Raw genomic sequence first — 20,999 nt, forward strand, 5'->3', positions numbered from 1 at the left:
ATCTCCTTTGTTTAAGCACAAAACTCTAGTGCATGATTTTACCTTCTCACCCTCCATCTGTATTTTAAATTCCACCATATTGTGATCACTCCTTCCGATCTCTAACTATGAGATCCTGAATCAATCCTGTCTCATTACACAGGACCAGATCCAAGACCACTTGTTCCCTCGTAGGTTCCATTACATACCTTTCTAGGAAACTATAACACTAGATAAATTAATTGAAACTGTCAAACTCATTGGAAATGTCGAGGAAGTTGTCAGGGCAATGAAATCTCCAGCTCTTTGAATACTTCAAATATCTATCTGCAGTGTTAAAAATAAATGCTCGTCAGTTCACTTTATCTGTTTATATAAGCATAAGGGTTGTCATTATGGGATTAGTGCTGAATGACTGTTTTTGCAACCTATCAATATCACAGCGGGGTGCCAGTCAGTTCACAGCTTGAATGACAGCTCCAGGTGGTTATGACATCTTTGAAATGGGGCTATAAATACAAATGCTTGTTGTTATACGGGATTAAGTATGTGAAGGAATTTAAATGTAATGAAGTGTTCTTTTTTAATCAATGTGTTTTTTAAAATAATGAAGTAATCAATACTTTATTTTATTTCCTCTCAACATGGATTCTGTAGTCTGCCAATGATGAGTATTGGCTGAGTTAGCATGGAGAGTGTAAGGGCAAAGAGTTAGATCCAAGCTATAATGGGCCATTGAGATGTGGCTGGAAAATCATAGGTTGACATGGAAGGTATGAGGTGCCATGGAGGTTGCTGGCTGCATCATGTTGCATGGGTTGGCATGGATGGGGGATGGAGAGTATTTGGGTGCGAGGGGGTAAGAGCTACCAGGCTGTTTCTTTTGCAGCTGAGACACAATGCTGGATCATTAGCTGGTATTTCACCTTGCCCATCTCCACTCTTGGCATCCCTCTACTGCCTCTAAACTGCTTCAGAGGTCAGTGGGCATGATGTACTTCACTCCACAACTCCCAAAACAAAGATCAGAACAGTTTTTCAGGAGTTAGATTCACAGAGTTGAGAAATTCAGACTTGGTGTCACCCTCAACTTTATTTTCTACAAATCTATGTATCATCAGAAAATACCCTTCATGGCTGTAAAGCAGAAATTGGAAGGGAGGGAGGGACTCAAGAAAATTACAATCATTAGGGAGGTGGCACTTAGCAAATTGTTAGATCTGTGAGTTGACAAGTCCCGGAGTCCTGATGGATTTCATTCTAGGATTAAAAGGAGTGGCGAATGGCATAGTTGATGCATTAGTTTTAATTTTATAAAATGTAGCAGATTTGGGGAAGGTCCCATTCGGTTGGAAAATAGCAAAATGTGACTTGTTTATTCAAAAACGTAGGGAGACAGAAAGCACAAACCTATAGGACAATTAACTTAACATGTGTGATAGGGAAAGTTTTAAGAGCTATTATTAAAAATGTTATAACAGGGATAAATTCAAGACAATCAGTCAGATTCAACATGAAAGGTAAATCATATTTAACCAATTTATTGGAGTTCTTTGAAGTAACAGGTGCTGTGGATAAAGGGGAATGGGTGGATAAAGGGGAGTGGGTGGATAAAGGGGAGTGGGTGGATAAAGGGGAGTGGGTGGATAAAGGGGAATGGGTGGATAAAGGGGAGTGGGTGGATAAAGGGGAATGGGTGGATAAAGGGGAGTGGGTGGATAAAGGGGAGTGGGTGGATGTACTGTACTTAGATTTTCAGAAGGCATTTTCTAAGGTATCTCATCAAAGGCTATTGCGGAAAATTAAAGCTCATGATGTAGGGGGTAACATATTGACATGGATAGAAGATTGGCTAGCTAACAGGAAACAGGAGGGGCAGCACGGTAGCATAAGAGGATAGCACTGTGGCTTCACAGCACCAGGGTCCCAGGTTCGATTCACCGCTGGGTCACTGTCTGTGCGGAATCTGCACGTTCGCCCAGTGTCTGCATGGGTTTCCTCCGGTTTCCTCCCACAGTCCAAAGATGTGCAGGTTAGGTGGATTGGCCATGATAAATTGCCCTTAGTGACCAAAAAGGTTAGGAGGGGTTACTGGGTTATGGGGATCGGGTGGAAGTGAGGGCTTAAGTGGGTCGGTGCAGACCCGATGGGCCGAATGGCCTCCTTCTGCACTTTATGTTCTATGTAGAGAGAAGGCATAAATGAGTGATTTTCTAGTTGGCAAGATGTGACAGTGTGCAACAGGAATCAGTGTATGGGACCTCAATCCTTCACAACTTATATAAATGAATTGAATGAAGGGATGGATGGGATGGTTGCTAAATATGTTGATGACAAAGATAGTTTGGAGAGAATTTGTGAACAGGACATAAGGAGGTTACAAAAGGATATAGATAGCTTAGGCGAGAGGGCAAATATCTGGCAAACGGAATGTAACATGGGAAAAGGTGAGGTTGTCCATTTTGGCAGAACAAATAAAAAAAGTACATGATCTAAATGGTGAGAGAATGCAGAGGGATCGGAGTGTCCTGCTGAAGGTTAGTATGCAGGTGCAGCAAGGAATTATCAAACTTATTGAATGTCATTATTTATTTCAAGGGGATTGAATACAACAGTAAGGGGGTTATGCTTCAGTTATTCAGTAGTGAGACTGGCATTGTGCATTCACCTATCAGGTCAGGCGAAGATTTGCAGGCGAGGAAATGATGGACAGGTAAACACCTCACTTGTCGTCAAAATGATTGAAGTGCACATACAGTATTGGTCTCTTTATTTAAGGAATGAAGGAAATGTTTTGGAAGAAGTTCTGAGAAGGTTCCCTAGATTAATATCAGGAATGTGTAAGTGGCCTTATGAGAAAAGGCTGGATATGCGAGGCTTGTATCTGCTTGTAAGAGGCAACTTGATTGAAACATACAAGATCCCGAGGGGAGATGGCAGCATGAATGTGGAGAAGATGCTTTTCCTTGTGGGAGAATCTAGAACTAGGGGCTACCGTTTAAAATAAGATGAGGATTTGTTTTTCTCAGAGGGCTGTGAATCTTTGGAATTCCCTTTCTTCATGGTAGTTGAAGCAGTCTTTGAATATATTTAAGGCAGAGTTAGATAGATATTGATAAGCAAGAGGGAAGGTTATCAGGAGTAGGCAGGAATGTGAAGTTGAGGTTAAAAAGTAGATCAGCCATGATCTTATTGAACGGTGGAGCAGGCTTGAGGGGCTGAGGAGCCTATTTTACTCCTAATTCGTACTTTCGAATGTATGTACGTATGATACCCCCAACATCACAAGCCCATCTTGTGTGTGGCAGGTTATCGAATGCCCTTTGGAAATCCCAATAGACTACATCTACTGGTTCTCCTTTATCCACCCTACTTGTTACTTCCTCAAAGAACTCCAATAACTATGTCAAACAAGTATCCCTTTCATAAAAGCACATTAACTCCAAATTTATTATGCTTTCTAAATGTCCTGTCACACAACCTCTGCAGAGACTGATAAATTCCAACTTAAAGGAATCATGTGTTCAAACTTTTATTGTAACAAAGACCAGAATGTGATAAGAATAGCATCACCTGTGATGATGGGCAGAAAGTGCAACAAGATGTAATGGTCATTCAGGAAGATTAAATAGTATTGAGGGCACAATGCTAGCACAGGTTCTGAGACTGTTATGGTTCCACACATATGCAGATATCACAATGCATCTTATTCACTTGATGAGTGTATTGTGTATTTGTTGGGACGTCCTCCTTCAGAGGGCATATTGCACTGTCAAGCATCATGACTGGCAGTCACTACTGAATGCAAGGGACTGAGAGATACCACGCCTTTTAGGCACTAATGTGACTGAATGTTAGAGGTCAGTTGTTATTGGATAGTAATGTGTGTGTGGCATGTATTCTCAAAGCAATGCAACATGGCCGAACGTGGTCTTCCCATAAATGACGTGTCAAGGCTGAAGTCACCGCCGAGCAAGAGAGGTGATGATACTGCTTGTGCAATCGTAGCCTTGGCAATGTGTATAAGGAACAGAGAAATGGCTTTGTTTATATCCAGGAATGGTCTTCATTGTAGCTTCCCACATTCATTCAGGTTCTCTGTAGTTTAGAAATTCAGTACTCACAAGCCTGCCGGAGAGATATAGCAGGTGCTGGACTTTGCTTGCACAGCCTGTAATAGTCCGCCTGTAAATAGATTCATCCAAGCTCTCTGCCAGTTCAGAAACACAGCCTTTCTGGAGAAACACGGAGATGTCCTTGTCTTTCTGCTGCCAAGAGTCAAACTGAAACCGTAGGATTCTGAAAAGCATCCCAGTGGAATACAATCCAATCACCACCTGTTACCGGGCAGAGCACAGATTTCAGGGCCAATTCATTGGCCACCAGTCACATTAATCAAACTGATTCCCATCCCAGCTCTCTCACTGGTGCTGACCAGTCTGTAACTCCCGTTTAAACCTGCACCATCTTCTGGATTGAACATAGAATATACAGTGTAGAAGGAGGCCATTTGGTCCATCGAGTCTGCACCGGCCCTTGTAAAGAGCACCCCACTTAACCCCCACACCTCCACCCTCTCCCCGTAACCCAGCAACCCCACCTAACCTTTTTGGACACGAAGGGCAATTTTAGCATGGCCAATCCACCTAACCTGCACATCTTTGGACTGTGGGAGGAAACCGGAGCAAACCCACGCAGACCACGGGAAGAACGTTCAGACTCCGCAGTGACCCAAGCTGGGAATCGAACCTGGGACCTTGGCGCTGTGAAGCAACTGTGCTAACCACTGTGTTACCATGCTGCCCAATAGCTGGTCTTCTGCTTGAATTAAAGATACAGGCTGCTTGCCTTAAAGTGACATGCCCAGTAATCATCTATAGATCATAAAAGGCAGATTCATGTTGTGCCTACCAATCATAGATAAGATAGGATGTAAAAGGACATGCCTTTGTGCGTCTTATCCAGCCCCATACATATATGGATGCAGCAAGCCCACACACAACCGAGCAGCACATCACTTCTAGACAAGTCCAGCCAATGTTTTTTATTTAGCTTTCTTTCAAGAAAGGCAGACTGGTCATGTTGACCGGATGCTTAAGGTTAGTCACCATTAACTGGTGCATTCTCCATTGGAATACCTCTATCAGACTCCACTTACCCAACAATCAGCAATCCCTTCTCATACAGTATAAATTTGTTGATTGAGCTTGCATTGTATTTTTGCAAATCTCCTGTTGACTGCAAGATGTAAAGTTTTGACAAGAGTCTTTTTTGAAGCATGAGCTGAACTATCAGTCTGCATCTAATGCGTACTATCCGAAGTGGAAATTTCTGAGACCAACACAGGTTTCTCACCTGTAGCTTCAAAAACTAAATATAAAAATTCCGCTCCCCAGCACAGTAGCACAAGTGGTTCGCACAGTTGCTTCACAGCACTAGGGTCCCAGGTTTGGTTCCCCGCTAGGTCACTGTCTGTGTGGAGTCTGCACGCTCTCCCCGTCTGCATGGGTTTCCTCCGGGTGCTCCGGTTTCCTCCCACAGTCCAAAGATGTGCAGGTTAGGTGGATTGGCCATGATAAATTAGGAGGGGTTATTGCGGGGGATAGGGTGGAAGTGAGGGCTTAAGTGGGTCGGTGCAGACTCGATGGGCCGAATGGCCTCCTTCTGCACTATGTTCATTCTGCCATGGAATTCCTACAGTGCAGAAGGACGCCGCTCAGCCCATCAAGTCTGCACCGACCTTCTGAAAGTTCACCCTACCTAGGCCCACTCCTCGGCTGCAATCCCAGTAACCTAATCTGCCCATCTTTGGACACCAAGAGGCAATTTATCATGGCCAATCCACCTAACCTACACATCTTTGGACTGTGGGAGGAAACCAGGACATCTGGAGGAAACCAACGCAGACACGGGGAGAAAGTGTAAACTCCATATAGTTATCGAAGGCCGGAATTGAATCCGGGTCCCTGGCGCTGTGAGGCAGCAGTGCTAACCCAAAATAATGGACATGTGCCCTATTACATTACCAAAATGTTTTCTGTTTCAGTGATTACCTAAGCTATTTTCAAAAGATGATCCTGGATTCAACTCCCAGTCGAGGCTGGGCAAGGAATGGGCTCAGCCACGATTCTCCCTGTTTTGAAGTGAAATAGCTGGTCAACATTCACCATCAACTCATACACATGGGGCTGGATTCTCCGAATTGCAGACTTAAGTGCTGACGCCAGCGTGCGAAGTGGCATTTTATGTCAGAAAAAACAGCGCAAAAACTGCACGATCCTCCGTCCGGTGGGGGGGCGCTAGCAGCCGCGCATCATAAAGCCCCCGGCTTTACTTGTGGATACGGCCAGAGAATTGCCGTGGCCTGCAGCGGTCGCGCCGTGCAACATGGCGCCGGCCATGCGTGGACCCGGCCTACCTAAAACTGCCCCCCCTGTAACCGGCCTCACCACCCAACCGGACCACCCCCCCCAAACAGTGCCCCAGGACCCCGACGAAGGCCCCCCTGCCAGCGGAATGGCTCACCCCCAACTGTGGCGGCGTGGGACTCAGTCCGCAACCGCCATGCAGGGTCCACGCGAAAAAAAAAAAGGATAAGTGTTCCACGCTGTCCGGATCTTGGCTCACCGGGGGCCAGAGCATCAGGGGAAGGGCTTCAGGCTGTTCTGAGGCCGCTCCAACAGCATGAAGAATACGCTATTTGAGGGGGCGGAGCATCCCAAAAGCAATGCCACCCCCCGATTTGGCCGCAAATGGGGGTTCTCCCGTCAATCGGAATTTTGGCGATCCTGCCCATTAATAATGACTAATTAAGGAAGCTGCTGGAGGTTGCCCATGAAGAAGGAACCCTGCAAGGCAGTAGCAGCTTGGTCACAGGAGGATATTGGGAAACAAGGCACAGTCTAAACCAGTTTGTGCAGAAAATTCTAATCTAAGTTTGACAACAAAAGGTGAGAAAAAAGGACTTTGAATGTACTATTTTCCTGCATGTATTTATTTGTAAAAATTAAGTCCATGATTTCATTACCATGTTGATAAATATATATTTCAGCAAATTTGATAATACACAATATAGATTTATGTTAGTTCAGGATGGCTTTTCTTTGCATGTCTGGGATCTTCATACAGAAGGCATAGTCAAACAACATAAAGGCATGTCAGAAACCTTAGCAATTCACCAAGCAATCTACTGATGGGAACAACCATATTATGGTAATCGGACAGGAAATTCTCATCTCTGAGCCACTCTGGGGACTCCTCTCTTAGTTAAATTCAGTCGTGTGAAATCTAGTCTAGATTATGAACACCACCTGTAACCCAAAGTACATTTGGCATTTTGAAGATAACATTCTCCAACAGTGGAAAGACACCTGTGACAAAATTACCACTCTACTCTCTTTACACAAGGGTGGAGAGTGTGTGGAACTCAATGCCATGAGGAATGGTGGAAGGAGAGGCTTGATACATACATTAGAATCATAGAATTCCTACAGTGCAGAAGGAGGCCATTCAGCCCAGTGAGTCTGCACTAACCATCTGAAACGGCATTCCGCTTAGGCCCAATCTCCCGCCCTATCCCAACCTAGCCTTCGGACAGTTAGGGGCAATTTAGCTTGGCCAAGCCAACTAAACTGCACATCTTTGGATTGTGGGAGGAAACTGGAGCACCCGGAGGAAACCCCACGCAGACACGGGGAGAAAGTGCAAACTCCACACAGTCACCCGAGGCCGGTAATCGGGATGGAAGGCAGCTCATGTGGCGCAAGATTGCTGGGGAAGACCAACTGAACCAGCTTCTGGGCTGTCGACGCTACGTAATTCTGTTCAAACGAACTGCCCAGTTGTGCCAGCAGCCACAACTTTGGAAGAAAATCCAAGCATTTTAATTTTGCATCTCCTCAAAGATTCATTTGAAACAAGGATATGATCTGGCAATCGACACTTGTACTATTACAAGGGTGCAGCCATCCACATAACGTGCTCACAAAAGTATTATTCTATTTCTCAGAAGGTTTTAGAATGTTATTCATAGCATGGAAAAGGAAAAAAAAAAAAAGAGTTGATGGTTATTCAAATTTCAAAATGCCTCTTAATGGCTCACAGGTACAGTGTCTTGCCTGGCAAACAACAGAATAAGTTACAACATTGTTTTCCAACTGCCTGAATATCGAACACTTGTATCAAAGTAGACAAATATACACAGGTGATGAGGAATAAAAGGTATAAGCCAGATGCTAAAGATTTGTTTTGACAATGTTAAGGGATAAAAGGGCTGGAACTGAATCCGGGACCGTTTTCTATTACTGGGCTTTAGTCGATACTCATCCATGAGAGGTGAGACAATGCAATTCACAAGACCAAAATAAATGTTTCCCGTCCATTTCAAGCCCGGCAAACAAGCATACCAACTTCTACCCTGAAGTCCTTGAAATTGAAAACTTTCAGGGTCAGAGCCAGCCCCTCAGGTCTTCTCTATATCTTCAGGATGTGCTACCAGCACTTGTTACATGTCCTGAAACACATCAGTATATTTTCCACCATTAGCAGCAAACCACAAATTCCAGGACGGATGTTGGATCGGGCACTTTTTTTTTTTTGGGGGGGGGGGGGGGGCGGGGCTGCCACTCCACAGAGGGGCATATTAGTTTATGGTTTTTTTTACTCCTAATTGACGGTTAGCAGCTGCTGGATAATCCTACGTTGGGAACAAAGGATCCTTCAACGGGTGTTAGCTCCCGCCTTACCATATTAAGGGGCCGGGTAACCCATTCCTATGGATTTAGCAGTGAGACATGAGCCTGTGCAGATTAGGCACAGACTATCCCACTGCTAATTTGGCCTTTTTTGCTCTCATTTTACGCCAAAAAGAATGGGTGTATAGCATCAGAATTTCTACCCCAAAAATCCCTTCAATGAACGTAATACAATTTTCACATTTTAAACTAATTTAGAATAGGTAGAAATCAACATGAAATCGTGCCAACATCGGTTCTATACATAGTGTTCAGTGATCGGCTGCAAAAAGGCGATATAGGAGGGCCACAGTCAAGCCGGCGATTGCTGGGACTATCCAATTAGACAACCAACTGTAAGAAAAGAACAGAATCAAAAACATCATAGTACAAGAGCATAGAACTTTGATTTCTTAATTTAATTTATAAACACCTATCGGGTATCTTTAAGTAAACACAGCCATTACAAATGCACGCCATGGTTCATGAGCAAGCGATACGGAATGTGAGCAGAAAGAAAGCTTTTACAAAATTGGTGCAACAGAGAGGAAATTGCCCCAAACTGCCTCAGGTGTATTCTAGACTGCTTGGACTGAACCTGGTCTTGACCATTAAGTAGTGGTTGGGCAGTGGGGGGGGGGGGTTGGACCATCCAGCACACACATAACATCGCAGCCAATCACCAGTGAGACCACACGCACTATAAAACAGGGAACACCACAGTTCCCGCTAATTCTACCAGGAGATAGCTCAGAGCACAGAGCTCACAGCGTGCCACTCAGACATAGACCATGTGCTGAGCGCCTCACTAAGATAGTGATAGGGTCCACAGGTTAGCTGGTGAAGCACGTACCCAAGCCAGTAGTTAGTTGTTACCATTGATTAGACAATAAAACAGTTGTACCATCTACAGCCGTGTTGGATCATTTGTGCATCAGAACACCCAATACGACATGATACCAGTAGTGGACGCGAACCAGCGACTGTGAGATCTACCTGCACCCTTTCAGAAATCCGCCATCCTACTCCATGGAAAACATTAGCCCACTGCAGCCGCTCCGAATCGCTGGCAATCTCGGCGTAAACTGGAAGTTGTTTAAACAGCGCTTCCAGCTCTTCCTCGAAGCCACAGACAGGGAGAATGCATCGGACACCAGAAAGATTGCCCTCCTCCTCTCCACGGCGGGGCAACAGGCCATCCACATCTATAACTCCCTGGCATTTGCGGAAGGCGAGGACAAAACAAAATATAAGACGGTGCGTCTGAAGTTCGATGAACACTTCAGTGGAAGTCAATGAGAGCTTCGAGAGGTACCTATTCCAGCAGCGCCTGCAGGGTAAGGATGAGCCTTTCCAATCTTACTTAACACACCTCCGTATCCTCATGCAGTGCTGCGGCTATGGGGCCACCTCCGACTCCATGATACGGGATCAGATAATTTTTGGGGTCATCTCGGACACCCTACGCCAGCAGCTCCTTAAAATAAAGCGACCCCCCGCTATCGACTGCCATCGAGACCTGCGTCCATGAGAACGTGACCAGCCGGGACTCCCAAATCCAGGCAGCCGAAACGGCACGGCACGGGCCCCACGAGGCGGCGTGGGTCCAGTCGATCGAGTACCTCCCGGCCCGGACGAGGGCGACCATTTTGCGCGCTTTCTGAGGCCTCCCGCGCTTGTACGCGCCAAAAGAGGGGACGCTGACACAGAGGAACGTGATGCGCAGGCCCGTTCTACGCAGGACCGCACCGTGCGCGGTGGCGCAACGAACGCCATGACGTCACGATGTGCAGCAACTGTGGCTCCGCCAACTTAAAGCGGCAATGTCCGGCCAAAGCACGACAATGCCTAAGATGTGGCAGGATGGGCCACTATGCTGCCTGCTGTCGAGCAGCTCAACCTGCCAACTCCCAACAATTCCGCCAGCCTCGCAGGGACGTGCGGGCGATTCAGCCTCCTTCACAGAGTCATATCCAGATAGTATGCAGACCAGCGATTCCGAAAAACAGGGAGCCCTTCCGCGTTGCAGTAATCCGCAAGAACCGGATGTCCCCGAGTCGGAACCACCAGCCACTGCCAGTGCACAGCATTGATCCGGTCGGTGAGTGGTGTGCCACCCTAACGGTCAACCGATCCCAGATCACATTTCGCCTGGACACTGGTGCCTCCGCCAATCTCATTGCATGGTCAGCCTACCAGACCTTGAAGGTTAAACCACCAATTCTGCCATCCCACTGTCAGCTGGTTAACAACAATGGAAATGTCATCCCGGCCACGGGGTCCTGCCAGCTCGAAGTTACACACAACTCACCCAAAGCCACATTATCATTTGAAATCGTAGGATCCTCGAAGGACTCTCTGTTAGGCGCACAGGCGTGCAAGATCCTCCACCTCGTTCGGCGGGTACACATTCGGTCTCCAGAAGGCACGTCCGATTTCCCAGATGCAGACTTTAGGGCGCAGCTCCACTCACTCCTCGCGCACAACCAGGAGGTTTTCGAGGGCATGGGCACACTGCCCTACACTTAACAGAATACGGCTCAAACCAGACGCCACCCCGGTCATTCACGCACCTCGTAGGGTCCCAGCACCACTCAAGGACCGCCTCAAGCAGCAGCTGCAGGACCCAGGAGTGCTTTCCCGGGTCACAGAGCCAACGCCATGGGTCAGCTCCATGGTGTGCATCAAGAAGCCCTCCGGCGAGCTCCGGATCTGTATCGACCCAAAAGATTTAAATCACAACATTATGAGGAAACAGTACCCCATACCCAAACGAGAAAATCACGAGCGAGATGGCTCGGACAAAAATATTCACCAAGCTTGATGCCTCAAAGGGCTTTGGGCAGATTCAATTGGATCAGTCCAGCAGGAAGCAGTGCACTTTCAACACTCCATTTGGCAGATACTGCTACAATAGGATGCCATTCGGCATCATTTCAGCCTCCGAAGTGTTCCATCGCATCATGGAAGAGATGATGGAGGGCATCGAAGGGGTATGCGTCTACGTAGACGACATTATCATCTGGTCCACCACACCGCAGGAGCACATCAGTCGTCTACAGCATGTCTTTGCACGGATAGGGGATCAGGGCCTGCGCCTTAACCGAGCCAAATGCTCTTTTGGCCAGACTGAGCTAAAGTTTTTGGGGGACCACATCACCCGATCGGGTGTGCGACCGGATGCCAACAAAGTGGCAGCCATCGCAGCCATCAGACAAGACAGTGCTGCGCTTTCTCGGGATGGTCAACTTCCTGGGAAAGTTCATTCCTAACCTTGCTTCGCACACGACTACTCTTCGCCACCTGGTCAAAAAGACAACGGAATTCCAGTGGCTGCCCGCACACCAGAGTGAATGGGAGGAGCTCAAGGTCAAGCTCACCGCCGCCCCGGTACTGGCGTTTTTCGATACCACACGGGAAACAAAGATCTCAACTGACGCCAGCCAGTCTGGCATTGGGGTGGTACTCCTGCAACGGGACAACACCTCATCATGGGCTCCGGTCGCCTATGCGTCGCGGGCCATGACCCCCACAGAACAGCGCAATGCGCAGATTGAGAAGGAGTGCCTAGGCCTGTTGACTGGCATCGACAAGTTCCACGACTATGTATATGGTCTTCCGCAGTTCACTGTGGAGACTGACCATCGCCCCCTGGTCGGCATCATTCAGAAGGACCTCAACGACATGACCCCTCATCTCCAGCGCATTCTTCTCAAGCTCCGGAGGTACGACTTCCAACTTGTCTACACCCCGGGGAAGGATCTCATGCTCTGTCCACGGCGGTCAACACACCGCCCGACTCGGAGGGGTTCGTTTGTCAGGTCGACGCACAGGTAGCCTTCATATCGGCCAATCTGCCAGCCACTGATGCACATCTGGCCCACATTCGCCATGAGACTGCGGCTGACCCCCTCCTACAAAATGTGATGCGCCACTTGACGGAAGGGTGGCTCAAGGGGCAGTGCCCGCAATTTTACAACGTCCGGGACGACTTGGCCGTCATTGATGGTGTCCTCTTGAAGTTGGACCGGATCGTGATCCCACACAGCATGCACCAGCTAGTCCTCGAACAGCTGCACGAAGGCCATCTCGGAGTTGAAAAGTGCAGGCGGAGGGCCCGAGAGGCTGTGTACTGGCCGGGCATCAGCGACGATATCGCCAACATGGTGCTCAACTGTCCCACCTGCCAGAGGTTTCAGCCGGCGCAACCCCGAGACCCTTCAGCCTCATGAGTTGGTCACGTCCCCCTGGTCGAAGGTGGGTGTGGACCTCTTTCATGCGCTCGGCAGGGACTACATTATTCTTATTGACTACTTCTCAAGTTATCCGGAGGTCATACGCCTGCACGACACGACATCATCAGCTGTCATCCGGGCAGGCAAAGAAACCTTTGCTTGCCATGGAATTCCGCTCACAGTCATGTCTGACAACGGGCCTTGCTTTGCAAGTCAAGAATGGTCTTCCTTTGCCACTTCATACAACTTCACACATGTGACGTCCAGACCCTTGCATCCTCAGTCGAATGGCAAGGCGGAAAAGGGCATCTACATTGTGAGGCGGCTCCTCTGCAAGGCTGCTGATGCTGGATCTGACTTCTGTTTAGCCCTGCTGGCCTATCGCTCGGCCCCACTGTCCACGGGCCTCTCACCAGCCCAGCTGTTGATGGGTCGCACCCTCAGGACCACTGTGCCATCCATTCATGTTCCTGACCTCGACCATGCTCCAGTATTGCGAAGGATGCAACAACAGCACGCTCAGCAGAAGGTGGCACATGACACTCGGGCAACTGATCTTCCTGCCCTGGTGCCTGGAGACAACGTCCGCATACACCTACCGGAGGGTGGCTGGTCGGCAACCGCCGAGGTTCTTCGCCACGTGGCTCCCCGCTCATTACCGGAGGGTGGCTGGTCGGCAACCGCTGAGGTTCTCCGCCATGTGGCTCCCCGCTCATTCCTGGTTCGTATGCCTGATGGCTCTATTCGCCGCCGTAATTGGCGGGCCCTTCGTTTGGTTCGGCGCTCGCTACGAGATCATGCACCGGTGCCATGCCCTCCTGTTGTCCCTGATGTCGACTTTGTTGAGCTTCCTGCCACTCTGCCTCTTCCTCTCTCGCCCGTGGCCAGGCCCATTCCTCAGCCGGTGGATCCTGACCCACCCTTGAGGCGGTCAACCTGAATTTGTCACCCACCTGAAAGACTTGAGTTATGAGCCTGTTAGCACATTGGACTCACTGAATTGTTTTACAGTACTGTTAACGAGTTTTTTTTCTTGTCGTTCATTGTTCCAGAGTTTTCTCTCATCGTTTGTTGATTGCATTTGTTCTGGTATTGGTACAACGTCGTTGTTCTGTTGCACCCGACACCTTCCTCCGTATATAATTTAGCCTCATGTACATGTTGTAAATATTGCACACACATACTCTGATGCACTCAGTACACATTTCTATTTATTATCATGTAGGCACATATCCTTTGTGAAAGGGGGGAAGTCATGATAGCCACATCAGCATATCACGGTGCAATCACACACACACACTGATGGACAGGCAGTTGGACCAACCAGCACACACATAACATCGCAGCCAATCACCAGCGAGAGCACACGCACTATAAAACAGGGAACACCACAGTTCCCGCTCATTCTACCAGGAGATAGCTCAGAGCACAGAGCTCACAGCTCACCACTCAGATATAGGCCATGTGCTGAGTGCCTCACTAGGATAGTGATAGGGCTGGGTCCACAGGTTAGCTGGTGAAGCACGTACCCAAGCCAGTAGTTAGTTGTTACCGTTGATTAGACAATAAAACAGAGTTGTACCATCTACAGCCGTGTTGGATCATTTGTGCATCAGAACACCCAACACGACAGGGGGGAGGGGAGAAAAGAAGTGGTGATGGAAACACTGCAAGGACATGAACTTCTGTGAATGAAAGAAAGCAAACTATTATCAGGAATAGCAAAACAAAGGGAAAAATCTTTCAGCAGAAAATTGCTAGAATCGAGTAAAATACAAGTGGATTATGCTGAACCAGTCTCTAGTTGAATAAAAAGACTCGTTAGATTTTGAGTTCTTAATATGTACGAGGCAGAATGCACTCGTGAAAACTGGCAAGCACTACTCTTCAAACTTTTCCTAACATTTGAAAGCCAATGCCACAATATGCTTTATGAAAGAATGAAAAAGACAGTTTTGTACCTTGATTCAGACTCCAACACGACAATAGATGGCCCCTATAATAGAAAGACCAAGATGTTAACTCAGGAACATGAACAATCTCAAATCAGGGAGATCTGACCTGCAAGCAAAAAGATTAATGAAAGTCAACATGCAGGAAGTTACCAGTTGCACTAGCTTTTCCCCATATAGTTGCACCGATTACATTTCAGGGCCTTTTATCTGAATTACTACAAAACACTAGTTGCTACATAGAATTTGTAATCAATTTCAATATATAATTCAATGTTATATTTAATATATTCAGTCATTTGTTATAGTGATTAGGTTCCTGGACCAGTAATCCAAAGGCCAAAAATAATAATCTGGAGAACAAATTCAAATTCCACCATGGCAGATCGTGAATAAAGTTTTGGTTTAGGTTTGGAGATAAAATCTCCACCGGAGGAAACCCACGCAGAAACAGGGAGAATGTGCAGACTCCGCACAGACAGTGACTTAAACTGGGAATCAAACCTGGGACCCTGCTGCTGTGAAGCAACAGTGCTAACCCCTACCGTGCATGCATACCTACATTCATACATTTGTGCACATGTATTATACATCCACACCATACAAACACTACACATAGCACCCTGTCACTGTCATTAAAGCACTTACTGCAGCAAAAATAAATGAACACAGTTAAATTTGCATGATTATACAAACAATCTCGAACAATGCAATAGGCATTCCAAAGCGCTGGCCCGAAGGAAGCCTTTCAAATTGATGATATAAAGAGTGAGAGGGGTCACCGATGATGGCCTGAGCTTTCCACCCATCTGTGATCGAGCGGTGTCTGCTGTCTGCCACTGATTTTACCCAGTGTTGTCAATTCTGGCCAGCTTGCATTCACTCAGGTTACCATACCAGACGGTCATGTTGAATATTAAAATGTTCTCTACCAGACTTTTGTATACCTTCTCAAACATCTTGAATCACTCCAAACCCCTTCAGTTTCTAGTTAAAAACAGACACACACCAGCCTTTTAAAAAAAGATATTGTGACGCATGGCTTCTGGTCGAACTACAATCCCAGAAGAGACAATGCAGGTCATTGCTATATAAATTAAGATGAAACTTCTGTCCCACCAGAATAGAAATATGCTATGATCTGTAGTCTCTGTGGAAGCCCTTTCTTTGGAAAGAATACCTGCGGAATGTTTTTTATTTACTTTCCCGGTATATTTGTTTTAAAAGAAAAGAAACCTCCTGTTGGAAGATTCCAAACTTATCTTGATACTGGGAGTGCATTTGCTCTACATTGGGATCCTATGAGCATATGAATATATTTCTTAAACATGGTATACAACCTAATTTTGCACGAGATCCCACAAAATCTGTCAACTGCTTGCAAGATATCAAGTTAACTCATGACTACTGATTCTGATTAACACTAAAAAAAAAGAAACAAACCCTGCTGTAAATAGAAAGAAAGATCACTTACCGGTGGCCTCTCAAAAGCAGCTCTATCATCCTGGAATAGGAAAAATAAAATAAGTGATTATTAAAAACTTGATTTTGAAAATCCAATAGCCTGACCTCATTTGCATCAAAAGTTACCGACTGTGCCACGGTTTAAGCCTGGTCATCCAAATCCTATACTAACTTCTCCATTTTGCACTGTTTGTTAGAACTGGTGTGTCCACGTCCCTAACAATACAGCAGAGTTACTGAATATCATTCAGCAAGCCTTGGCTGGTTTCCTATAACTGGCCAGCTCTTGGATTTAAAAGGTAACATTATCAAACTCCGCTGACGAAATTAAAATAGGAAGCTGGGTCAACTTTAGGAAGACAGACAAATTAGTAGATTGGGTGGATGGATATAAAAATAAATTTAATTTGAAGCAGAGAAATGAGAGTTGATAAGACATTTTGAGGCGAGTAATTAGAGGACAGTAAATTATATACAAAATGAAAAATCTAAAGCGGTCGGGAAAACCACTTAAAACTTAATAGTCAATCAGCAACTTGACCACATTAATTTAAGGTCAAAATGATAGGATGGGAGGGCAAGGGGAAGGGAATAAGATATTTTTAAAAGCTTAAAATTATTAGGACAATTAATGCCTTACCCGAAAGAGTGGAAGCAGAATTCATTAATGCCTCTCAAAGGGTGAAGCGATTAAATATTTTTAAAATGGAAGTAAATAAATAGAGTATGAGAGCACATATAAAAGAGAATGGGGATAATGAAGCAGCTCTTTTGAAGAGAAAGCGCAGACATGAAGGAACGAATGATTTTTTTTTTTTTTTATACACGATAACAATTCTCAGGCATATTGCTGGAGTCAGAAGCAAAAAACATTGCTCATCAAAAGGAACAGCCGCAATGTTAAACTTGAGCCGCAGTATTGCGTCAATGAATAAAATGTATGCAGACTAACTTTATTCTTTTTTTACTCAGTGACACATACTCTAACAGAATTGCAGGTTATCAGTGGTCTCCCTCTCTCTCCCCCTCCCTCCACATGGATCTCTACCTTCTCAATGCAGTGGATCCTGGGCCTCATGAAATTGCCCTTGTTAGAGATGACAATTGGTTCGAACATTCTTCAAGGCAAATTATTGCTTGAAATATTACCCAATAATTCCAGCCTCCATGTAATGCTGTTGTGTATCCCAATAGTTAATTTGCATTCAGCAAAAAACACATGTGGTGGCAGAATACACTCTGGGACGCAACAAATTTAACAGCAAGTGACTCCCCGCATCCAGTCATTTGCCATTCTAATTTTCCATCACACTGTGATGAGACTCCTATGCTGTTGCAATGAAACTCAATACAAGTTTGAGGAACAACACCTTGGGCGCAATCTACCAGCCGTGTTGTGCCCGAAAGGCCGGTAGATAGCGGGAGATCCCTCTTCTGGTATCTACCCGCTTGCCACACCTCGCAAGATCTAAAGTGATCTTGCGAGACGTCGCAATCAGAATCCCATCTATTGTGGGCGGGACCACAATTTTGCAAATCTGCATATTAGAGTGAGACAGCGAGTCTCATTCTAATACGCTTTCTCCACGGGGACCTAACTCCCTCCCCTTGGAGATCTCGGGCAAAAAGGAACCAGACAGAGCACATGTGGGTGTCTGCTAAGGGATCGGAGGCCCCCAGTGCTTGCCCTCTGGATAGGGTGGCAAGCTGGTGCCACCTGGATGCCAACCTGGCACTGCCACGGTGCCCAGGTGGCTCTGGGAGTGCCAAGCTGGCAACTCTCCTGCGATGGGACTCAGACCAGGGGTGCCCTGCATGGGTGCAGTGCCCCCCCCCCCTCCCAAAGGACTCCCTTACAGGTGAGGTGGCGGGGTTAGGGGGCGGCCCGTGAGATTGGGACGACATTTAAGCCGATCTCCTCTTGCACTGAGGAATTACAGCAAGCGGAGCTCCTTAGTGCAGGAAATGGACCAAGTGCAGCCTCGGCAGGCCACTCCCCGCTGAGGCCGGAATAGAGCCAGTGTCCTGGGAGATAGAGTGGTGTTTCTCAGTGCTGCGAACGCCAGGAAATATCCGGCTAAACGCGCTCATTAGGGGACTCTGTACCAATTTGGTTAGATCGCGCCCCTTATATTTCAATTCGACACTTTAAAATCTTTTGCTCCCAATTGGAGTTCAACAACTTTGGCACATAACTGTAGCATCTCTTCTCTTGGAGACCAAGTTTTGCTGTCATTATTTACATCTCTTCTCCACCAATCCATTTTTTGTTTTGAAATTGCACCATTTCTCTCACTCTTGCCAGTGGACCAACCTTTCTTCTGTTAGATAATCATTCACACACAGTCTGTTCCATTTATTCCTTGCTCTCCGCCACCCTTTTCCCCTAGTTCTGTACTTGATGAAACTGTTGAATCCAATTGTGATGAAAGCAATCAACCCGAAACGTGGACTCAGATCTTCCGGCCATCGAAACGCCAGAGAATGGACCAACCCCCTTCCCCCAAGGCATATACTTCTTGGATGTCCCAACGCAACGACTGCATGGAAATTGTCCGGAAAGTGTGAAGTTCCGGCAGGCACATCCCATGCTCCCAGGGATCATAGAATCCCTACAGTGCAGAAGGAGGCCATTCGGCCCATCGAGTCTGCACTCACCCTCCAAAGGAGCACCCTACCCAATCCCTCGCCCTAGCTCAATAGCCCCACCTAATCTTTTGGACACATTCAGCATGGACAATATCCACCTAACCTGCACATCTTTGGACTGTGGGAGGAAACCGGAGCAAACCATGCAGATATAGGGAGAACATGCAAACTCCACACAGGCAGTTGCCCAAGGTCGGAATCAAACACAGGACCCTGGCGCTGTGAGACAGCAGTGCCAACCACCATGCCACGCCAAAGATTCTCCGAAAAAGTCTGGAGTTAAGAGTCGGAACTTCGGACAGTCCCAACTTATTTACCTGGATAGTTATGCAGGAAATGTTAAGACAGGAAAGAATCCTAGTCCAACTCCTGGGTACCTATACAACTGACCTCACAATCACTCCGATTGAGTCCCACAAGTCGCCCCCCCACCACTTTCTACCCCCAACTCAACCTGACCAGCCAACTCCTCCTCGACCTGACTCGCCACCACTAGCCAGCTCCGCACCCCGCCCTCCCAGGACACCCGACCTGACCATCACCCAACTTCTCCCCCCCCCCCCCTCCCCTCGCAACCCCTTATCCTGATCCAACCCTAACCAGACCTCGCCACCCCTACCCAGCTGCCACCTACCATGCACCCTACCCCCTTACCTTCTCTCTATAGCTTTTCAAAGACCCTTCAGGTCATTTAAACTCCACTTACCAATGCTGTAAAAAAATGGGTCAAGGAAAGCACGGTTAACACTGCTGCCTCACGGCACCGAGGACCCAGGTACGATCCCGGCCCTGGGTTATTGTCAGTGTGGAGTTTGCACATTCTCCCAGTGTTTGCGTAGGCTTTGCCCCCACAACCCAAAGATGCGCGGGGTAGGTGGAATGGCACGCTAAATTGCCCCTTAATTGGAAAAAAAAATTGGATATTCAAAAATTTATAAACAACGAATAAAGTTTTATAAAAGGGGACATGGGTTTCTGCGCAGACTCCTTTCGCTTGATGTTTCCAAGATTTCCTGCACTGATTAGAGGATCCTCCATCAGAGGGTTGCCCAGAACAAATCGAGGAAGTGGGTATTTGTTCTATCTGATTAGAAGAGGAAATAGGGGTTGGGAGGATTTGGGCCATTAACTCTTTCTCCAAAGATGCTTCCCTGCCCTTCTGAATGTTTCCAGCATTTTCTGTTGGATGGCAATGGAATCCGACGAAGGCAATTCCACCCCCAAGTTAGAAAATGGAGGAGCAGTGTCAGAGAACGAAGGTACGATCAACCCTGTTAAAGGCTACGGACTGGTTGGGAAAGCGGAGGACGGACAGTGCAACACTCACGCAAGATGACATTTAGGCCTTCAAGCCGGGCTGTATAACGTTGTGGCAATGATAGTAGCATGACTAAAGAGATTCTAACATGGAGTTGAAAAAATACATTAACCAATGGACTTCTAGATGAAATTTATCTAAAAAAGATTATTAGAGGGTCACTGGGTTCCCTCACCTCACTTCCAGATGGGATGGCACGGTGACACAGTGATTAGCACTGCTGCATCACAGCGCCAGGGACCCAGGTTCAATTCCAGCCTTGGATGATTGTGGAGTTTGCACTTTCTCCCAGTGTCTGCGTGGGTTTCCTCCGGGTGCTCTGGTTTCCTCCCACAATCCAAAGACGTGCAGGTTAGGTGGATAGGCCATCAATGCACAGGGTTGTCAGGGGAGTGGGCCTGGTTGAAGTGCTCTTTCAAGAGTGTGGTGCAGATTAGATGGGCTGAATGGCCTTCTACTTTGTAGGGATTCTATGGATTCCTATCTACAGTATTGAATTTTGAAGATGCTGAAAACCTGAATTAAAAGCAGAAAATGCTGTAAATACTCTTTCGGGCAACATCAGTGGAGAGAGAATAAGAGTTAATGTTTCAGGTCAGTGACCCTTCGTCAGAACCATCAGCCCGAGATGTTAGGAGCATTTTAATTGTTGTGGCGGGAGGCTCTTCCA

General features: G+C 46.9%; 1 protein-coding gene across 2 annotated transcripts in view; it reads right to left on the minus strand.

Annotated features, from left to right (window-relative positions):
* Positions 1-6,952: 6,952 nt before the first annotated feature.
* cyb5a (cytochrome b5 type A (microsomal)) overlaps positions 6,953-20,999 on the minus strand; it is a 46,418-nt gene continuing 32,371 nt past the window's right edge. The window contains exons 3-6 of one of the 2 annotated variants that reach the window (XM_072467162.1): positions 16,373-16,402; positions 14,908-14,942; positions 14,529-14,631; positions 6,953-9,065 (exon numbers count right to left, since the gene is read on the minus strand). In XM_072467162.1, coding sequence (XP_072323263.1) covers positions 14,559-14,631; positions 14,908-14,942; positions 16,373-16,402 — 138 coding nt within the window. In that variant the 3' untranslated portion in view covers positions 6,953-9,065; positions 14,529-14,558. The remainder of the gene's footprint in view (positions 9,066-14,528; positions 14,632-14,907; positions 14,943-16,372; positions 16,403-20,999) is intronic. The other variant, XM_072467161.1, reaches the window with a different exon arrangement.

Source organism: Scyliorhinus torazame, chromosome 11 (genome assembly GCF_047496885.1).
Source record: "Scyliorhinus torazame isolate Kashiwa2021f chromosome 11, sScyTor2.1, whole genome shotgun sequence".
Classification (NCBI taxonomy): Eukaryota; Metazoa; Chordata; class Chondrichthyes; order Carcharhiniformes; family Scyliorhinidae; genus Scyliorhinus; species Scyliorhinus torazame.